The following is a 23,120-nucleotide window of genomic DNA, read 5'->3' on the forward strand; positions in this document are numbered from 1 at the left end:
GTCCTGCAGTCAGTTCTTGTTGAAAATAACAAGAGTGACATCACAAGACAGCGCGAGAGAACGGCGGAGAGATCAAAACCAGCGAGAGTGCAGGGAAGCTTCGAAAAGTGACGTCAACACAAAGGTGAGAGCTAATTGGTAAGTAGTGGGTAAGTTCTTTCTCCAGTTTAAAATAGGTTAAGCTAAGGTAGGTGTTCTAGTTTTTATTTAAAGCACATAAATAACAACTTTTACTTTAAGTTAAATACAGTAAAAAAAGAGTTTTTTTGTTCAACTAGAGGCATGGCAGGGAGCTCTGTCCCGTGTTATGTACCGCCTGCAGCTTGTGGGAAGTCCTAGACGCTCCTTGTGCTCTGACCGACCACATGTGTGGGAAGTGCCACCAGCCTCAGCTACTTGAGCTCCTGGTTTCAGAACTTGAGCAACATCTAGAGGCACTGAGGTGCATCCGCGAGGCTGAGAGTTTCGTGGATAGCACATGTTTAGACCTGGTCACCCCACAGCTTATGGAAGTGCAGACAGAGAGGGAATGGGTGACCATCAGGCAGAAGAAAGGTGTCAGGCAGATAGTCAGGAAATCCCCAGGATGCATCTCGCTCGAGAAGCATTTTTCTGTGACGGTTCCTCTGGGGAGTGCTGCCACACTCATGGCACTGTGAGTGGCTCAGCTGCACGGTGGGGGTGGGGGGGGGGGGAGAGAGAGAGAGAGAGAGAGAGAGAGAGAGAGAGAGAGAGAGAGGAAAAGGAGGGGAAGAGCAATCATGGTCGGAGACTTGATCATAAGGGGAACAGACAGGCATTTATGCGGCCGTAGACGTGACTCCAGGATGGTATGTTGCCTCCCTGGTGCCAGGGACAAGGGTGTCACTGAATGGCTGCAGGGCATTCTAAAGGGGGAGGGCAAACAGACAGAGATCGTGGTGCATATTGGTACCAACAAACTACATAGAAAGAGGGATGAGGTCCTGCAAGCAGAATTTAGGGAGCTAGGAAACAGATTAAAAAACAGGACCTCAAAGGTAGTAATCTCTGGATTACTTCTAGTGCCTCATGCTGGTGAGTATAGAAATAGGAGGTTAGTCCAGATGAATGCGTGGCTGGAGAGATAGTGCAGGAGGGAGGGCTTTAGATTTCTGGGACATTGGGACCGTTTCTGGGGGCGGTGGGACCTGTACAAGGCAGACGGGTTGCACCTGAATGGGACAAACATCCTTGCAGGGAGGTTTGCTAGTGCTGTTGGGGAGGGTTTAAACTAACTTGGCATGGGATCCTGAGAGGAGGTTCAGCAGGGGGAGATTAACAGCGAAAATTAGAAGAGAGAGCAAGTGAGTCTGGAAGGCATAGAAATTATAAGCCAGCTAAAGCACAAGGGAGTTTGGCAAGGTTGGATGGTATTTATTTTAATACAAGGAGTCTGACGAATAAGGCAGATGAGTTGAGGGCACAAATTAACACATGGAAGTATGATTTCATTGTTGTCACAGAGACATGGTTGAGAGGGGGGCAGGATTAGCAGCTCAATATTCCAGGATATAGGGTCTTCAGGCGAGACAGGGAAGGGGATAAACAAGGAGGGGGTATCGCAATATTGACCAAGGAATCAATGACAGCAGTAAGGGGGGTGACATCTGAGAATTCTCCCCATATGAGTAGAACTTAAGAAGGAGCAATCACATTGCTGGGAGTGTACTTTTGGTCCCCAAACAGTCAGAGAGGAATAGAAGAGCAGATATGTAGGCAAATTTCAGACAAGTGTAAAACTAATAGGGTAGTAATAGTGGGGGATTTCAACTTCCCCAACATTAACTGGGTTAGTCATAGTGTGGTAGATTTAGAGGGAGCAGAATTCTTAAAATGCATCCAGGAGAGCTTTTTTACCCAGTACGTAGAAGGTCTTACAAGAGAGGGGGTAGTCCTGGACTTAATTTTAGGGAGTGAAGCTGGGCAAGTGGTAAAGGTATCAGTGGGGGAGCATTTTGCAGATAGTGATCAGAACTCCGTTAGATTCAAGGTTGTTATGGAAAAGGACAAGGATGGGCCAGAAATCAGAGTTCTAAATTGGGGGAAGGCCGATTTTAATAAGATCAGATATGATTTGGCCAGAGTGGACTGGGAGCAGCTACTTTTAGGTAAATCTGCATCAGAGTAGTGGGACTCATTCAAGAAGGAAATAGGGAGAATACAGGGCCAACGTATTCCAGTAAAGATAAACGGTGGGACCAACCAATCCAGGGAACCCTGGATGTCGAGGGATATACAGGATTGGATAAAGAGAAAAAGGGAGGCGTATGGCAGATACGGAGGGCTCAAAACAGCAGAAGCCCAAGAGGAGTATAGAATGTGCAGGGGGGAACTTAAAAAGGAAATTAGGAGAGCAAAAAGAGGGTATGAAAAAATATTGGAAGGTAAAATATAGGAAAATCCAAAGTTATTGTACAAGTACATTAAGAGTAAGAGGACAACGAGGGAAAGAGTAGGGCCCATTAAGGACCATAGTGGTAATTTGTGTGTGGAGCCGGAAGACGTTGGTAGGGTTCTAAATGAACACTGTGTGTCGGTGTTCACAAGTGAGAGGGATGAAGTGGGTATGGAAATCAGGCAGAAGGATTCTGATATAATTAAAGAAATTAGCATTGAAAGGGAGGGGGTTCTCAGTGGTCTGGCAGGCCTAAAAGTAGATAAATCTCCAAGCCTGGATGAAATGTATCCCAGGCTGTTGAGTGAGGCAAGGGAGGAGAAAGCAGGGGCGTTGGCAATAATTTTCAATACCTCTTTGGCCACAGGAGAGGTGCCAGAGGACTGGAGGACAGCCAATGTGGTACCGTTATTCAAGAAGGGAGGAAAGGATAAACCAGGGAACTACAGGCCAGTCAGTCTAACTTCAGTGGTGGGGAAACTATTGGAAGCAATTCTGAGGGACAGAATTAACCTGCACTTCGAGAGGCAGGGATTAATCAAGGACAGTCAGCATGGTTTTGTTAAGGTGGGGGTCATGTCTGACCAATTTGATTTAATTTTTTGAACAGGTGGCCAGGTGTGTAGATGAGGGCAATGCATTTGACGTAGTCTACTTGGACTTCAGCAAGGCTTTTGATAAGGTCCTGCATGGGAGATTGATAATGAAGGTAAGTGCCCATGGGATCCAAGGCAATTTGGCAAATTGGATCCTGAATTGGCGGAGTGGCAGGAAGCAGAGGGTGATGGTCGAGGGGTGTTTTTGTGACTGGATGTCTGTGTCAGTGGGGTTCCACAGGGATCGGTGTTGGGTCCCTTACTGTTTGTGGTATATACAAACAATTTAGACTTGAATGTAGGAGGGTTGACCAATAAGTTCGCGGATGACACAAAAATTGGTGGGGTGGTAAATAGTGAGGAGGAGTCTTAGATTACAGGAGGATATAGACGGGCTGATCAGTGGCAAATGGAATTTAATCCGGATAAGTGTGAAGTGATGCACTTGGGCAGGACAAACAAGGCACGGGAATACACGATGAATGGTAGGACCCTGGGAAGTACTGAGGATCAGAGGGACCTTGGTGTGCATATCCACCGTTCCCTTAAGGTAGCTGGACAGGTAGATAAGGTGGTTAAGGAGGCATATGGGATACTTGCCTTTATTAGCCGAGGCATAGATTATAAGAGCAGGGAGGTTATGCTGGAACTGTATAAAACGCTAGTTAGGACACAGCTAGAGTATTGCGTGCAGTTCTGGAATCCACATTATAGGAAGGATGTGATTGCACTAGAGAGAGTGCAGAGGAGACTTACTTGGATGTTACCTGGGCTGGAGAGTTTTAGTTATGAGGAAAGATTCGAAAGACTGGGGTTATTTTCCCTGGAGCAGAGGAAATTGAGGGGGATATGATTGAGGTGTATAAAATTATGAGTGGCATATATAGGGTAGACAGGAAGGAATTTTTCCACTTGGTGGAGGGATCAATAACCAAGGGGCATAGATTTAAGGTAAGGGGCAGGAGGTTTAGAGGGGATGTGAGGAAGAATTTTTTCACCCAGAGGGTGGTGGGAATCTGGAACTCACTGCCTGAAAGGGTGGTAGAGGCAGAAACCCTCATAACATTTAAGAAGTATTTGAATGTGCCCTTGTGATGCCATGGCATACAAGGCTATGGGCCTAGTGCTGGAAAATGGGATTAGAATAGTTAGGTACTTGTTTGACCAGCGCAGACTCGATGGGCCGAGGGGCCTTTTTCTGTGCTGTCGACCTCTATGACGAAAATGTTAGTGAGTGCAGGACCTAGAACGGATCCCATGGCTGTACTATCTATTTGCTTTGGGATGCCCTGTAGTCATGAAAGGTTCTATATAAATGCAAGCGCTTCTTTTTTGAGATTCTTTAACCATTTTTGTGTGAAGGGATTTGGATATCAACTATGTTAAACACTTTGATTTGGCGAGAACTTCCCAAGACTTGCTTAGTTGTGGATCAGTAGGCAGATAAATACAGAATAGGCAATTGTTTTGCACAGTTCCTAAAAAACATGTCCAGATCATTGACAAATATCTGGTAATCCAGGAAGACAGCTTGATGTTGCTGAAAGCTTTTGATCTCTATTCATCTTTTAAGAATAGCTCTTAAGTCATGACAGCAGCACCAAGGGAGGGTGAAGCTGTATTAGTCCTTGGTGGTAGACGGGTATTCAGAGTTTCTGATTTGGTAATGGGCTAGATGGCCCAGCAGACTGGGTTAGTCTACCATGTTCTTTATATCTGAGTTCGTTTGTATTATAAGTATAGTCCCTTCAAACCTTTCCATAATTTTGAAGTCACCTATTAGATTCATCCCTGACCTGCAATATCCTAGTGAGTACATCACAGATTTTCAACTCATTAATCATAACTTCAATTTTTTGTGAAAGCTTAAATACCTTATGATCTGACAAATGTGCAGCTGTTAGCATATTTCTTGCATAGTCAGTGAATACATTTTCAGTTTCCCCTTGTATACCTATGTGTTAACATTGTCATTTGCTTGTAACAATGAACTATTTACAGCTTTTGTGCAACACCACTGGGGATTTGCCCAAGTTTGCATGTTTTCATCAGACTAAGAAATATTAATCTTACAGTGTCTATTTTAAAAGGATAGCTTGCAGTAGCTCATTATTCTAAGGCAGTTTAAATTTCAAGGGAGTCATGTGGCCCTCTTTGTGGTTATAATGTAGCCTCATTCACAATTCAGTTAAGTTTGTAAGCGTGATTAGTTTGGATACAGTTAAAAAGCAATCTAAAAGCAACAGGAAAATTGACTTGACAATTGCAGTTCAAGACATACAATCTCTCTTTTGTTTGGCTATAGTGAAGGCTCTACAGACAGTAAACGTGTACAAATAAAGCTACTGGATTTGGCATGGCTGTATAAGTGTTTACAGTTCATCTAGTGTTTTAAAATGTTATTTATAAGGCCACAATCTATGGTTGTTACACTAGACGTGGCACAACATCGCCTAGAAGACTCCAATGTTTTGGATGTCGAGTAGTCAGATTCTTAGTGCTCCATTCATTACCATTGTTCACCTCACTCCTCTGATCTCAAGTAAAAGTTCGACTTACAAACTGCTAAAGCTCCTTCAAAGAAACTGGATTTTTTTCTGATTATCAAACATTTATATTTCCTTTTTAACAACTTAAACATATTTCTGGCGCATTTTACACACTCCTGAGCAAGATGCTAGAAAAGGGTTGTCATTTGAATAGCAGTTCCTCTTTCATCTTTACCACTCCACCTCATCATACCCTTTCCTGTTTATCTCTGCCTTATTTAAATTACTATGATCGGTATTCCTCTGAATTTTTCCAACCCTTCTAAGCAGCCAATGTGCCATCTTCATGATGCTGAAATCAATATGAGGTTCATGAGATTGTTATGCTTTCAGATTGTGTTTTAATATTGGGTAAAACAGAGGAATGAAGGGGGCATGTGACCTGTTCTAAATTCTGTAACAGAAAACCTGGGATGTATGACTGTTAAAGATTAAAGAGGGCCCAAGGTTGATTTACTGGGAAGAAGGTGAAAGGTGTTCACATTTGTCGACAATGGCAGAAGTATCTGTGCTGACAGCGGACAGACTGTTGGTCCCAAAGTCCCAGGAAGGTGTACAAGAATGTCAAGTTTTATAAATGATCATACATTTAATTTCAAGATAAAGTGAAGTTGAGAGTTTAAAGGATAGCTAATCAGCATGTCCACCTGAATACAAGGTCCATGTGATTAATGTTTCCATGGATAAAGGCTTTGAGGGGGGAGAGTCCATTGGAAGCCAATGTAGGAAAGATTTATAAGGCTCTCCTAAAAGATATCTCTGAATTTCACAGACAGGTCACTATCCCAGGATCTGAGAGAGAGAAGGGGAACAGATAGAGGTGACAAGTCTCTTATGGTTCACTGCGCAGCAATGTGGGTGGGAGCTCATGCTTGGATTGAAAAGACCAAATTCATTAGAATTTAAAACAAGAATGGAAGATGTATCTAGCTTGAGCTATAGAGAGAATCTCCAGGAAAACCCTCACTGTGAAAGAGAGTTCTGTGGTTAAAAGTTATCAGGCTGGGAAAGGAAAAAAATTGAAGTAAGACCTCAAGAGCTAAGAATCACTTTGGACTGGCACTTTGGAATGTTGACTTAACAAACAATGTAAAGTATAACCGTGAAGTCAGATTTTTGGATGCGTTAAAGTTGAAAGAGGAAAGTTCTGTTCTGTTATTTAAAGTATAATTTGCCTGCAAAAAAGTGTTTCATCAAAGTTGCTTTTGGTTTGTTTGCTGCACTAAATCTTAAAAGCCTGAAATCTTCTTTTGCAATCCTTTAAATTGGTCACTGGGAAATCAAATATTCTTTTTAAAATTATTAGTCTCTATGGAGATTGTGACACAAGACTCCTATTATTCTCTGTGGATCTCACACTTGGGAGCTTCCATCAGCCTTTCTTAAATTACTTCTAAAATGGACTTTTAAAAACTAAGCTGGCCAAGACATAATTACTATTTGTCTTCTTTTGTTGTGATGTTCGTGTCCTGTGTTACAGGTCTTGCCCTAGTATTCTAGAAATTTTCACATTCCTTGGTGTCAACATGTTTTTACTGTCCACTGAACTGAGGACATCTGCAAGAACAAGGCCTTGTTCCAAGCAATATTAAGAAAAGATAGTTGTCTATAGCCTAGAAGTTGGTACACTGCGGATGGGATGGTTATGGAAGCTGACCTCAAAGAATTCTCTTGAACATGTTTATAACATGTCATTTGTTATAACTAATATGTATTGCCATCAACACTACAGACATATACTCAAATTTAAATTGTAAAACTGATTTCTTTAAAGCATTTTAACATTTAAATTAACCGTGACCTATTTTATTTTGGTCAAATTTCACACCATTAAACAGTTCTCCCCCATTTGCTTCCTTTCATTCAAACAGGGTTTTAGTAGTACGGGGAATTTTTTTTTGCCAACATTCGCTATTATTGGTGGTGAAGAATATAAGTTGCAATACTCCACTTTCTTTTCATCCCCTTTCCTGTTTTTTGTTCTATACTATTATACTGATAATTGTGAAGGGCCTATCATATTTTTCTTGATATTACTGTGGGATACTTTAAAGCAGGCTTATGTTTGTGTGTGTGTGTGTATGTTTGTGTGTTTTAAGTAAACTGTAGACTGTTAGACTGCAAGGATTGAGTCATCAAAGAGTTTAAGCGTAAAAAAAACAGGTATTTGAAATGCTAATGGACGAGCTAAGTAAAATTGAATTAGTATTTTTAGATAAAGGGAGAGGTTGTTGGCTTTTCAAAGCGACATGGTAGGATGTTTACAACCGGCAAGATAAATACAGCAAAGTTATTACATTTATTTTTCCCAAGAGTACTGGCCTGAATGACAACAAATAAGATTTCTATGTTCTGAGAAAAGCAACTTGCAAAGACAGATGGAAACAATGGGATTTACAGATCAAAAAGGAGGAAATATACTTAAAGAAGGATGGAAAGCTGTATGGGGTGTGGCAGTGTGAGATCTTGAAAGGTGCACTGTGCAAAACAGACTTCAGGAAAAAGCCTCTAGCCACCCTGGAGAAGCTTGCTGTTCCAGTGACCAAGGATATGTTAAAAGCTTTTGGAGTTTCACTGTCAAGTGAGAGGGAGAGAGAAGCTGTGAAATACCTCCCTTATAGAAATAGTGGGTGCTTGTGGTAATCTTGCTGGGTGTTTTATAGATTAAGAATCTATTTTGCCTGACAGGGGGGTGTAGTTGGGAGTCTAGTTAAGTAGAAGTTTTGGGAACTATTATAAGGCTAAATAACTGTGTAACTGTAATCTTGTGCGCGTTTAGCTTTTTCTTTTGTAAATAAATGTTTCGGTTTAATCTTTAAAATCTATAAAAGTGGTAGTAGACCCATTACTTCTGACTTCAGTGCACAAACCTTCTCGTAGTAAATACAAATTGCAAAATGGCTGTGATAGCGTGGCCAAGTTTCCTATGGGGTTTGGTCAGCCTGGCATATATCACCTGCCATATCATAATATTTGTTCATGGGAATGCGAGCATCACTGTCTAGACCAGCATTTACTGCCCATCCCAAATTGCCCTTGTTCAGAGGGCATTTAAGAGTCAACCACATTGCTGTGGGTCTGGAGTAACATGTAGGCCAGACCAGGTAAGGACAGCAGATTTCATTCCCAGGGTCAATAGCCTTTGCAGTAGCCACTGTTTTCCACTGTTGCTTGATATCATGTGCAGTGAATTGAACTGACTGAAGATTGGCATCGGTATGCCGGGGACCTAGGGAAGAGGCAGAGATGAGTGGAGGTGGTTGCAAATGCTTCAGCCTGGTCTTTTGCACTGATATACTGTACTCCAGCAGCATTGAGTTTAGAGATGCTTGTGGAGCCTCTACCTCCAGTTAGTTGTTTCAATGTCCACCATCATTCACAGCTGGATGTGGCAGGACTACAGAGCTTTGATCTAATCTATTGGCTGAGAGATTGTTTAGCTATGTGTTATGAATATGTAATTTTATGATACATATTTTTTAGGAAGGATATTAGAGATGAGTGGTTTATTGTCGGCTATTCGGTTTAATACAAACACAGCATTAATTTATTACAGAGGGCAATCAACCTAAAACTGTAACCAAATATGACTCACCATTATGGGGAAAGCATCTACCTGATTAGGGACTCCTGCACCAACATCCTGGGGCCTAGGTGATTGCCTCCATCAACCACAACCATCTTCCTACCACCAAGTCCCATTCATCAATCACCCACTGTGCTCACTGACCTGCAGTCGCTCCTGGTCTTGCAATGCATTGTTTTTAAAATTCTATTTTTTGTTTTCAAAGCCCTCCATGGCCTTGTCTCTCCCGTTCTCTGTCACCTCCTCCAGCCCTACAGCCCTCTGCGATCTCTGCACTCCACCAATTCCGGATTCTGTACATCACTGATTTTCTTTGCTCCACTGGTTAAGCCTCCAGTTGCCTGGGCCCCGAGCTCCAGCATTCCCTTCCTAAACCTCTCCATTTCTCTCTTCCTTTATAATGCTCATTAAAATTTACTTTTTTAACCAAGCCTTTAGCCACCTGCCCTATTATATCCTTATGTGGCTTAGTGTCAAATTTTGTTTGACAATATTCCTGCAAAGTATCTTGTAACATTGTACTAGACTGAAGCTACGATATGAATACAACTTGGTACATGAGATTTGAATCTGGTTTTAAACGCTTACATTTTTTTAAAAACAGTAACATCTTAACACTGTGACACAGCATGTCTCATCGTAAAAGTTAAAGTCAGCTCTCCAATTCATATTGAACTGGGAATCCGTTCAATGATGAGTCATCAGTTGGACGTATCAGAAAGAATATGGATTAAGCTGAACAGAACACAGAAAACAAATACCCTTTTTGAACAGGTGTTTAATTTTTTCCATCCTCATTTATGGGATGTGAGCACCACTATCAAAGCCAACACTTAAGGTTAAAATCAGGTCAGCCATGATCTTATTAAATGGCAGGGCAGGCTCAAAGGGACGAGTGGCCTACTCCTGCTCCTAATTCATATGTTTGTATGGCATAAAAATTCATCAGCATCTGAGGAATTTTGAATGGTAGGTAACATTACAATAATCAGTGAACATCTCCACTTCTAACCTTACAATGGAGGGAAGGTGAAGTAGCTGAAAATGGTTGGGCCTAGGACGCTACCTTAGGAACTCCTGCACCAACATCCTGGGGCTAAAGTGATTGCCTCCACAACCATCTTCCTTTGTGCTATGTATGACTCCAACCAGTGGAGAGTTTTCCTCCTGATTTCTACTGACTTCAATTTTGCTAGGGCTCCTTAATGCCATACTTGGCCAAATGTTCCGTTGATGCCAAGGGCAATCACTTATACCTCACCTCAGGAATTCAGTTCTTTTGTCCATGTTTGGACCAAGGGTGTAATGAGGTCAGGAGCTGAGTGACCCTGGCAGAACCCAAACTAAGCATCTGAGAGCAGCTTAATGCTAATTAAGTATTGTTTGGCACAACTAGGAATGACACCTTATATCACTTTGTTGATGATTGAGAATAGGCTGATGGGCTAGTGATTGACCAGATTGGCATTGTCCTGCTTTCCCACATTGAATTTCCACATTATCAGGTGGATATCACTATTGTAGCTGTACCGGAACAGCTTGGCTAGAGATGTAACTAGTTCTGAACCACAAGTCTTCAATACGACTGCCAGAATTTTTTCAGGGTCAATAGCCTTTGCAGTAGCCACTGTTTTCCACTGTTGCTTGATTTCATGTGCAGTGAATTGAACTGACTGAAGATTGACATCTATAGGCCAGAGACCTTGGGAAGAGGCAGAGATGACTGAAGGTGGTTGCAAATGCTTCAGCCTGGTCTTTTGCACTGATAAACTGTACTCCAGCAGCATTGAGTTTAGAGATGCTTGTGGAGCCTCCACCTCCAGTTAGTTGTTTCAATGTCCACCATCATTCACAGCTGGATGTGGCAGGACTACAGAGCTTTGATCTAATCCAATGGCTGAGAGATTGTTTAGCTCTGTGTTATAAATATGTAATTTTATGATTGACATTTTTTAGGAACATAACTTTTAATTTGGGGATTGCAACATTTTGAATGTATAATAAATTAAAGCACCTGGTTTGAGAAACTGCTAAACGCCCCTAAGATGGTCCATGTATACTTGAAGGGAGTAGAGCTAGAGCTGTGAAAACAATAAACAACAGGTGGTCCTCTCTTATCTTCATATTGGAGTCATTGGATCTGCTAAGTTGTAGTTGTCCATATTAGAGATAGAAAGTATTTATGTGGGTCCCAGAATGAACAGGTATTTAGAAGATAAAGTTAACTAGTCAATTAAGAGTGCAGTGAGGCCCATGCTTGAGCTGGGGTGTCCACAATCGTGAGGTCCTTCAGGAGAGCTGGAGGGTTGCCTAGCCAGATGCTAGTGGAAGAATCCCAAGAGATCTCATAGAGCAGGAACAGTGAGAAAAATGCAAGTGAATTCCTGAAAGCTGTAGCACATCTTGGCTTGGTCCCAGGAGAAGTGAAGGAACCATCAAGATCCTATAAAGTATAAGGGATCTCAAAGGTTTGAGACAGTTTGAAATTTTTTTCCTCAAAAGATGGTTGAGGCAGAGTCTTTGAATATCTTTAAGGCAGAAATAGATAGATTCTTGATAAGCAAGGGGTGAAAGTTTATCAGGAGTAGGCAGGAATGTGAAGTTGAGACTAAAATGAGATCAGCCATGATCGTATTGAATGGCAGGGCAGGCTCGAGGCGACATAGAGTTATAGAGGTCTACAGCACAGAAAAGGGCCCTTCGGCCCATCGAGTCTGCGCCAGTCAAACAAGTACCTAACTATTCTAATCCCATTTTCCAGCACTAGGCCCATAGCCTTGTCTGCCATGGCATTGCAAGTGCACATTCAAATACTTCTCAAATGTTATGAGGGTTTCTGCCTCTACAGGGAGTTCCAGGTTCCCACCAACCTATGGGTGGAAAAATTCTTCCTCACATCCCCTCTAAACCTCTTGCCCCTTACCTTAAATCTATGCCCCCTGGTTATTGATCGCTTGACCAAGGGGAAAAGTTCCTTTTTGTCTACCCTATCTATGCCGCTCATAATTTTATACGCCTCAATCATGTCCTCCCTCAATCTCCTCTGCTCCAGGGAAAATAACCCCAGTCTATCCAATCTCTTCGCATAACTAAAACTCTCCAGCTCAGGCAACAACCTGGTAAATCTGCTCTTCACTCTCTCTAGTGCAATCACATCCTTCCTATAATGCGGATTCCAGAGCTGCACGCAATACGCTAGCTGTGTCCTAACCAGCCCTTTATACAGTTCCAGCCGAGTGGACTATCCTGCTCCTAATTCGAATGTTTGTATGAAATGTGGTGGCGTAATCCTTTCAGTTCACAACTGGAAGTTTGAATTTCTTTTTGAAAGTTACTAGTCTCCACCAAGATCATAATGTGTCCAAAGAAAGTTGCGTTTGCTGTAGATATTTATTGTAGCCCCACCAGATTGGCATTTCATTTTGAGGTATGCTTTATGCTGCTCCTGGCATGTTTTCTTCCACTCCTCATGAAACCAAGCTTGGCTTTCTGGATTGATTTTCTGTTTTACCTTGCGTAAATTCTACAATGATAGGGGATAGTAGAGATTTTGGTTGAATACAATTCTACTGCTACTACTGGCCACAGCACCTCATGGATGCACATTCTGAACTGCTAAATCTGTTCTGAATCTATCCCATTTAGCACGGTAGCGGTCCCACATAACATGAAGGATGGTATCCTCAGAGTTAATGTGGAACCTGGTCTCCACAAGGTCTGCACAGTGGCCACTTTTATCAATATTGTCATGGACAGATGAACCTTCAACAAGTAGATTGGTGAGAGTGGAGACAAGCACATTTTTCCCTTATGTTGGTTCTCTCACCACCTGCTGCAGGTCCAATCTAGTAGATATGTCTTTCAGGACTTGGGAAGTTCAGTCAGTAGTGATGCTACCAAACCAGTCTTGGTGATGGGCATTGAAATCCCCCATCCAGAGTACATTCTGCCACCTTGCTACCTTCAATGTTCCTTCCAAACTGTGTTCAATATGGAGGAGTACAGACTCATCAGCTGAGGGAAGGCAGTAGGTGGTAATCAGCAGGACGTTTCCTTGTGAATGTTTGACCTGATGCCATGAGACTTCACGGACTCAGGAGTCAATGTTGAAGATTGCCAGGGCCATTCCATCACAATTTTATACCACTGTGCTTACTACCTGTGGTCGGGTTGTCCTGCCAGTGGGACAAGACATAAACCAGGGATGTTGGTGGAGGTAAGAACACTTGTGCTCAAAATACTCAGCAGGTCTGGTAGCATCTACAGAACTCTTCTTCAGTCATATTCAACATGGAACATTAACTATGTTTCTCTCTCCACAATTCTGCCACCTATTGAGTATTTCCAGCATTTTCTGCTTTTATTTCCAATCTCCAGCATCCACAGTAGTTTGCTTTTATGGTGATGGAAGTGTCTGGGGCATCGGCTATGAGATATCGTGGAATGGTTACGGCACAGAAGGAGGCCATTCATCCCAATGAGTCCACACTGCTCTCTGGCAAGAGTAATTCAGCTATCCACACTCCCCATCCTTTCTCCAAAGCCCTGCACATTTTTTGATCTTCAGGTGCTTATCCAATTCACTTTTGAAAGACACAATTGAAGCTGCCTCCACCATACTCACAGGCAATGCATTCCATATCCTAACCATTCATCGTGTAAAAAGGTTTTCCCATGTCACCTTTGCCTCTTTTCTCTTTTACCAATCAACCTAATTGTGTGTTCTCTGGTTCTTGAACCCTCCACCAAAGGGAACAGTTTCTCCCTGTCTCAGCCCCTCATGATTTTCAGCACCTCTCTCAACCTTCTCTTCTCAAAAGAGAATAACCCAAGTTTCTCCAATTTTCTCCATAACTGGGTTTCCTCATCTCTGGAACTATTCTTATACATTTTTTTTTCACTCTCTTTAATGTCTTCACTTCCTTCCTAAATTGGATCCAATACTGCAATTCAAGCCAAAGCAGTGTTTTATAAAAGTTCATCATAACCCCCTTGCTTTTGTACTCTATCCATCTATTTATAAGGCCCAGGATTTTGAATGCTTTCTTAACCATTTTCTCAATCTGTCCTGCCATCTTCAATGATCTGTTTTCATAAACCCCCATGTCTCTCTGTTCCTGCAACCCCTTTAGAATTGTACCCTTTATTTTATGTTGCCTCTCCCCATTCTTCCTACCAAAATGAATCACTTTATGCCTCTCTGCATTAAATTTCATTTGCCATGTGTCCACCTTTTTCACCAGCCCATCTACATTCATTTCAGTCTATTACTATTCTCACAATTCACGATACTTCGTATAGTGCCATCTGCAAATTTTGAAATTGTGACATGTACAACCAAATCTAAGTCATTAATTTGTATCAAAAAAAGCACTGGTCCTCATACGGATGCCTGGGGAAAATCTTCAGTCCAAAGAAGCAACCCTTCACCACCACTCTCTGTTTCCTGTCACTCAGCCAACTTTGTACCATGTAAGCAACACATTTACATGTGCTATCGGTTTTAAGTATTTGGACCGTGTTCCACTAAGTCTTTTAAAATCTCTTAAAACTAAATTAGAATCAATGCTCTTGAATACCTGATTATCTGCATGGGCACAAAGATTCCCAATTTGCAAATATACAATCAATACTCATTTGGATATATTTCCTTTATTAATGAATGCCCTTTCACTGAAACCGCCTATATATATATATATATATATATATAGATACCATATAAATATATTTTTTCTTGGAATGTGGGTGATGCTGGCACGTTCCTATTATTCCTGGGAAGAAGGAGGTAGGCTTTCTCCTTGCACATTTGCCGCCTGTGTGGAGGTGGTGCTCCCATGATGGTATTGGGTCAGGGCTTTGACCGGAATTTTGAGCCAGTAACAATGATGGATACCAACAGATGCACAAGTCAGGATGGTGAGAGACTTAGAGGGCACTTTGAAGGTGATGGTGTTTCCACAATTTTGCTGCACATCCTTCTCAATGGTAGAAGTTCAGGGGGGTGGAGGTGCTATCAAAGTAACATTGGACCTTGTGCGATTCCTGTAGGTAATACATATTGCAGATATAGTAAACTGGATATAGAAATGGTAGACACTGAACTTGGCGTCAGGGATGCCAATCTAGCACACCGGTCGATAATGAATGGTGTCAAACTTATTAAATGTTGTCGGGGCTGCATTCATCCACATAAGTGATGAGTATGTTACAACACTTCTGACTTCAGCTTTGTAGAGTGTAGATAGGCTTTCAAGGATCGGGTATTGATCTACTTGTCACAGAACATCCAGCCTGTGACCTGCTCTTGTAGCCATGGTGTTGGCATGGCTGGTCTAGTTAAGTTTCTAATTAGTGGTGACTGCTCAACATGCTAATGCTAAGAAAAGATGATGCTGGTGTTGTTGAATGGCAAGAGGGAATGGGTGATATTCCTCTTGCTCAAGTTGATCATTGAGAATTACCTGACATGAATCTTACCTGCTATTTATTAATCCAAACTTGGATATTATCCAAGTTCTGCTGTAGACTGGCATGGACTAAATTGTCAATACCATGACCTCCACCACCTAGAAAGATGACAAGGGCAGAAGATGCATGGGAACACCACCACCTGTAAGATCCCCTCCAAGCCACAAACCATCCTGACACCATTCTGACTTGGAACTAGATCACTGTTCCCTCACTTGTTAGTTCAAAATCATGGAACTCCCTCCCTAACAGCACTGTGTGTAGCAGCAGTCAAGAAGATGGCTCATCCTGTTTAAAGGCAATCAGGAATGGGCAATAAATGCTTGACTTGCCCGCAACGCTCAAACCACAAGATTGAATTTTTAAAATTCCTCCGGTACAGTCGACTGGACAGCAAATACAATGCTGCTATTCAAAATAATATTTAAAGTTTAAAGATTAGCAAAAAATCTGACAAAAGTACTGTTCTTCGAGCTCTGAACAAGAATCTCCTTGCCCGTTTCACCACTTTACCTAGAGGTTCCGATGAAAAATTCTATGCAGATATTTTATACTCTGAATGTTGGCAATACAAATGTTCTCTTAACCTCTATATCTGTTATATATTCTTCAGTAGCTTGAACTCTTAACAACCCTGAATTGCAAATTCTCACATGCTATTTCATTCCACATACTTCTAAGAAGATCTGGCAGTTTAGTATTTTGCTCACTTCATGTACTGAGTTCATTCATTCTGAGTATACTCGTTGCTATCCAAAAAGTACATTTCTGGTTTTCATCCACACTTTGCAATACTCATTCAATTTTTGGCTGACCTTGTGAAATTCCCAGGCTTCCTGATTTTTGTGATTTCTTGCATCCTTTCAAATAGTTATATAAATATCCAATATTAAAACAAATGTAATACTAGTAGATCTTTACCCATAAAATGCAGGCTCTGGGGAATCATACCTGGGAGGCATACCCTAAAAATATGCTGGGGGGACCTTACCCCCCTCCCAATCTACCCTCTCCACCAGCCACTGGCCACCTGAGCCCCCACTGACCACCCGGCTCCTCCCCACATTGACCATACCCCAACCACCCGACCCCCACCCCCGTTGACTAGTGTCAAGAAAACAAGAAATAGTAATATTTTTCTTCTGTAAATAATCCAGTCATATTTCTTAGGTACCGGAAGACAGGTTGTAGGGGGTTTGTAAATATGGTAATTGGAGTAAGAGCCAGAGTGACTGCAAGAGTCTAAAGCCAACAGTAAGAAGTGGTTTTGATATGTTAATGAACCAAGAAGAACTTCAGAGTTTTACATAAAGCAATAACAGGATTTTAAAAACGTAATAGCTAAAGTAAGGAAGAGTTTAGTCAAGTCTGGGAAGAAAGCATTTCTAAAGAGACTGGGTTGAGACAATAAAGAGATCAAAGGGAAGGAATGCATTTAAGGAAATACTGAAGCCTATATAATGGGGTAGCTGTTTTGATCTCCCAGAAGACAGCAGGATAGCAGGTCAGACCTCCCAGAAGACAGTGTGAACAAGGCCAGACCTGAAGACCCAGTTGCTGTCAGGCTCAGAGGACACCCCAAGGGAAAAAGGCACCATGTGGTAAAAATTACTGGAATTCTATAAATTTTGAAAATCTATAACGATCGTTGCTGAACAGGAAAGGGGAAGGTTAGCTCTGAGGAGAGTTAAGATCAGATGTTGTGGAACGGTTTAAACATTCTGTTTATTGTGTGAAGCCATTCTTGTATTTAAGTGTAATTGTGTTTTTTTTTTGCTTTATTCTTTTAATAAATGTTAACTCTACTATGAAATCATCACAAGTAGTTGAGGACATCATTTCCTGATTTCAGAACCTCTCCTCCTACTATACAAATTGCAAAAACTGTTTTGGCAGCTGTTTCAAGTTTCTCTTTGGGATTTGGGTAGCTTGGCATTTACCATCAGCTGTGCCATAACACCACCCTCCGACCACCTGACCTCTCCACACCCCACCCCCTGACAACCACCGAAACCCAGCCTTCCCATCCTACTCACTTACCTTATACACTTACTTTCTCCCTGGCTTCTCAAAGTGGCTGGACCTTCAAACTTACCTGCTTCATGGCATCTAGTGCCATAAAAAAAGGGACATGGCTTCCTTACCTCCAACTCAGCTGCCCTCTGCACAAATACTCGGACACCCGCTGCACGACACAGTTCTCACCTAGCCTTAGTCAGAAGGTCGGGTGAGAAAGCAGCAGCTTCATTTTCAGTTAACTAAGTAGAAGCGGAGTGGCAACTTGACTCTGAGTGCCACTCCAAGGAAGTTACGAGCCATAGTGTGGCACATGAATAATCTGGGATATGGAGCGAGAATGGAGCAACTGTGTAGGGAATAGATCAAGACAAGGAAAGTAATTGTGGCAGGAATGCAACATAAGCAAGGGAGGGAAGGAGCGAAACAGGATACAAGGCCGGAGTTGAAACAGGGATGGAGCAACATCAGTTTATCTGACAAGTGGAAGCTGCAACATTTGTGGCTAAGATAGGGTCTAGGAGTTGCAAACTGCAACATATACAGTCAATTCTATATGAACATATAGAACATTTTTCCTATTATAACATACAAGACAGTAACATTGTTTTTCTTTTCAAAGTTAACTCAGAATAAATTCAATAGCTTATTTCTTAATCACATTGAATACATTGAAAGCAAATGAAAACCATGTCTGTATGACATCCCTAGGTTTTAGCTGTTGGATTTCTAAAGTCAAGTAAGAGGTGTGAAACTTACAAACAGCAAGCGTTAGTCTTGTGTGTGAATAACTAACCTTGCTCCCAATAATAAAAGCAAAATCCTAGTATGTTATACACGCCAACACATGTAAGGCATGCTAATGTCATTGAAAGAGAATCTACTTATATCTGTATTCTGGAAACTGCAGTCAATAGAATGCTTGCACAGAAGGACAATGTTGCCTTTTGGGAGGTTCAGTTAAGATTGAAGCTGACATACAAACAGCTGTAAGAGGCCCCATGAACTCAATTAATGCACCCAAAAAGAGAGATAGGCCTGCAGAGGGAAGTGCTATTAGAAAGATTTGAAACACAGAAGAAAAAAGAATTGGAAGAATGAGTTCCATTACTGTATGAGGGGATTTTCTTCTTTTGAGTAACAACATCTGATTTTTTTTGTTCATCTGTAGGTTCCATACCTGTTCAGTGGCGATTTTCTCTTTTATGACATTTAAGTTAATCAGTTGGTGGTGTAAAAGACATACGCTGAATGCAAGACTTACGAAAATGAAAAATAGGTAATTCATGCATTCACAAACTGTTCAATATTTCCCATTTGGTGAACTTTATCTGCTTAAGGTTTGGATTTAACAAAGCAAAATGAATACTGAATACCTAACAATGGAATAGCAACAAAATCCACTTCTAAATGAGACTAGATAATCAAAAGCAAACAAAATTTGCATTCTATATTACCTCCTGTACATTCTATATGAATCACAGAACTTCAATCTCTTTGGTATATTGATCATCCTGATAAATACAAATACATGCACAAACACACACTGCTTAACTTTGGACTTTTAGCAAGGTAGAAAAACATTTCAACAACACAAGGCTGATAAGGAATCATTTCACACAAAGCATTTAGCCTTCTCCACTGTCATTTTAATGCTGTGTTCCTCTCCAAGCTTTGCTTTGTAGTTACCTTGTTTGATCTGTCCCTGTACAGCAGTGGAGGAGACTGGAGGGGAAGGTTTCCCTTTAGTCATCTCTAGGGTGCTCGGTTTCTGTGGTCTGCAAGGAATAACAATCAAATATTAATTACAGACTTTCAGAACAGGTCAAGCCTGCTTGATGTTCAGGGTTTGAAGCTCTACCACATCAGTCATATGTTGTAAGTTTTAATGTCCACCTATCTCATCAACAAATCACTAAGTAACCATAGCCTTATAGTTACAATCCATTTAACTTTAAAACAAACACACAAATCACAGAAAAATTGTTCTCCAGAACTAAAATGTATCCAAAGACTCCAGAGTACATGTTAAAGGTATTTATCATTTATTAAAACCAAATCAGTTAAGTCAAATGTTTATGTGGTGTCATGCCAGATAGCCATTGTGAATGCATCTGTATCAGGAAAGATAAGGTTAATGTAGGCAATTATTACAGACTTCCTACATGTACTAAGAAGGAAAATAAATAATTGATAGACCTGATAATTTTTCAGCCTGAAGATCAGACTATATTTGCATGAAAAGCTAAAGCTCTGTGGTGCATTCAAATGGAAATATATTTTTTGGTAATAAAACATCATTACTCTTAATTCCTGAAAAAAATTAACATATTATTTGGGGAAAATAGCAGAATCATGAATTATAGTTTTGTCTCTATTTCAGAATTTAGTCAAACTTCAGTTGCAGCTTTCACAATACAATAAGTTTGGCTTATCTTTAGTTACAATAATTCAGCTTTAGTTTTGACCAAAGCTTAATTTCTGTTTTCCATTTTTTAAAGATTATTTCTACTAAATTTGTTATGAAAAACGTTATCTTTGCTGTTTCACTTCTCTCACTAATAATCGCCTGGCCACTAATTTGAAAATATAACAATTTTATCTTTCAAGTCTGCCCAAAATTAACTAAGCAAAGTGGCTTTTGTGCAGTCGTGTTTTATCTTTCCATGCAAGTTAAGCATTGAGAAATACAGGTGATATGAAATGCACAATTTCAATTTAAATGACTTCATCACTAAAATGTTACTACTGGCATGGACACTATAAATTGTTAATTAAGCTTATAATCAGTCACAAATATGTGCTGAATCTATTACAGTTTTCTCTGTTAAGTTGTGTACGTTTTGCTTCCATTATTTAACAGAATGTAATCATTTGATGTCCCTGTGTGGCTGCTTCATATATATCAGCCATTTAAACCTTGAATTCTGGCATACCACAAAATGATCAAAGGATGTGACAAAAATGCCACATTTTGATCAAAATTGACCGTGTCTGCTGCTGATGCACAGGAAGCTACACTTTATAATCTTCAATTTTCATTCCTTTTTCAACAATACAATTTAATTACGATAGCTCCTTACTGTAACCAACAAAATTCTCTGATACAAATTGTGAATAGCTCACTCAACACATGAAGCTTATCAGCAACACTCTGCCTATGGATACATACTTTGGCCAGCAACAACTTAGATTCATATAACCTTCAAAAGAAATTCACAAACTTTACAAGGGGGAAAGGAAATAAAGTAAGGGGAAATTTAGGGTTGACCAAAATTTCAGTCAAACCGACAAGCACGGCACGGTTTTTTTTTAAATTCCAAAGACAAGAAGAGGAACAGCAAGGCAAAAATGGCTTTCCAGCATATTCCATGCACCAAGGGCATGGTAAGTGAATTCATCTGATTCTGAAACAGAGTATAAGCAGCAGACTCAACTGGGACACTTGGCTAGATAGGTTTGATCACAGATTGCGTGGACCAAGAAAGGACTGATTAAAAACAAAAACTTGCATTTATACAGTGCAGGCAGTACAGCATATGATTCATTAGATTGGTCCATGGGATGGGACGGTTGTCCAATCATGAAAGGCTGAGTGAATTGGGCTGAGATTCTCTCAAGTTAAAATGATCTCATTAAAATATACAAGATTCTGAAGGGGCTTGATAGAGTAGACACTAACAGGTTGCATTCTCTGGCTGGGAAATCTACAACACGGGGGAACAGTCTCAAGCTAAGGGGTTTATCGTTTAGGACTGAGATGAGGAGAAATTACTTAACTCAAAGGGTTATAAATCTTCAGAATTCTCTACTCCAGAGGATTATGAATGCTCCATTGTTGACTATATTGAAGACTGGATAGACAGATTTTTGTGCTCTCGGGGAATCAAAGTATATAGGAAGCAGGCAAGAAAATGGAGATGAATGAAGACTGAGATCAGCTATGGTCATACAGAACGGCACAGCATGCTCAACAGTCTATATGGTCTATTCCTATCTCGTGTTATTTTCACAACCTCAGGATGCCCCAAAATCCATTACAGCCAATGAAGTATAAATGAAATGCAGTCATTGTTGTAAGATACAAAACACAGCAGCAAACTTGCACACAGCAAGCTTCCACAAACAAGAATTAAACAATTGATCATATCATTTGCTTTAGATGGTTGAGAGGGATAAATGTTCATAAGAACTCCCTTGTTCTTTTTTGACCCCGAGAGAGCAGACATGACTTTGGTTTAATGTCACATACAAAAGACAGTATAGCACTCCCATAGTATAATAGCATCTTGTAATCATTCTATGATTCCAGCACAGGAGGCCATTTGGCCTGTCTTGTCCATGCTGGCTTTCTGGAAGAGAAACTCATCTAGTCCCACCCTCTCATCTTTTCCCTTTAACCTTTCATTTTTTTTCACTTCAGATAATAATCCAATTTTCTTTTGAAGGCCTCAATTGAAGCTGCCCCCACCACACTCTCAGGCAAAGCGTTCCAGATCCTACCCAAGCGCTCTTCATGTCAACATTGCTTTTTCTGCCAATTATCTTAAATCATATCCTCTGCTTCTTGATCCTTCCACAATGACATCAGTTTCTCTCCATCTATTATGCCCAGAAGCCTCATGAATTTGAAAATCTCCAACAAATCTCCTAATCTTCTCCCAGGAGAATAGCCTCAGCTTCCCCAATATATCCACATAACTAAAGTTCCTCATTGTTGGAATTCTTCTTGTGAATCTTTTCTGCATCCTCTCTAATGCCTTCACATCCTTTCTAAGGTCCGGTACCCAGAATTGGATACAATTGTCAAGGCTGAACCAGGGTTTTATACAAGTTTATCATAACTTCCTTGCTTTTGTACTCTATGCCCCGGTTTGTAAAGCCCAGTATCCCTATTTTTTATTAACCAATTTCTCAACCAGCCCTGGGACCTTTAATGATTTGTGAACATATACCCACCAGGTCGCTCTGTTCTTGAACTCCCTTTATTTTATATTGCTTCTCCTCATTCCTCCTACCAAAACAAATCACCTCACACTTCTCTACATTAAATTTCATCTGCCATGTGTCCGCCCATTCCACCAACCTAAGTCCTCTTGAAGTTCATCACGATCCACCCCAACGATTCACAATACTTCCAAGTTTAGTGTCATCCACAAATTTTGAAAATACAGTGAAACTGTAGTGCTAATGTTGGACACGGTATAAATCAGCAAATTAGAGTTGCATTCAAGGTTTGTAATACAGTAATAATGGATGCTTTAATTTACAACTAGACTGCGTTAACCAAATCAGCACTAATGCTCTGGAGGAGGAATTTCTGGAGTGTGTATGAGATGAGTTCCTGGAGCAGTATGTTGAGGAGCCAACTAGGGATTGGGCTATTTTGGATTTAGTGTTGTGTAATGAGAAAGGGCTAATTAATAACCTTGCTGTAAAGGAGCCTTTGGGAAAGAGTGACCATAATATCATAGGATTTTGTATTAGGT

At 40.8% G+C, this 23,120-nt stretch overlaps 1 protein-coding gene across 2 annotated transcripts in view; it reads right to left on the reverse strand.

Annotated features, from left to right (window-relative positions):
• The window catches only part of wdr7 (WD repeat domain 7), a 748,403-nt gene that overhangs the window by 510,686 nt on the left and 214,597 nt on the right, over positions 1-23,120 (reverse strand). For both annotated transcript variants that reach the window (XM_078552151.1, XM_078552141.1), the window contains one exon: positions 19,321-19,409. In XM_078552151.1, the coding sequence (XP_078408277.1) occupies positions 19,321-19,409 (89 nt within the window). The remainder of the gene's footprint in view (positions 1-19,320; positions 19,410-23,120) is intronic.

Source organism: Cetorhinus maximus, chromosome 1 (assembly GCF_964194155.1).
Source record: "Cetorhinus maximus chromosome 1, sCetMax3.hap1.1, whole genome shotgun sequence".
Lineage (NCBI taxonomy): Eukaryota > Metazoa > Chordata > Chondrichthyes > Lamniformes > Cetorhinidae > Cetorhinus > Cetorhinus maximus.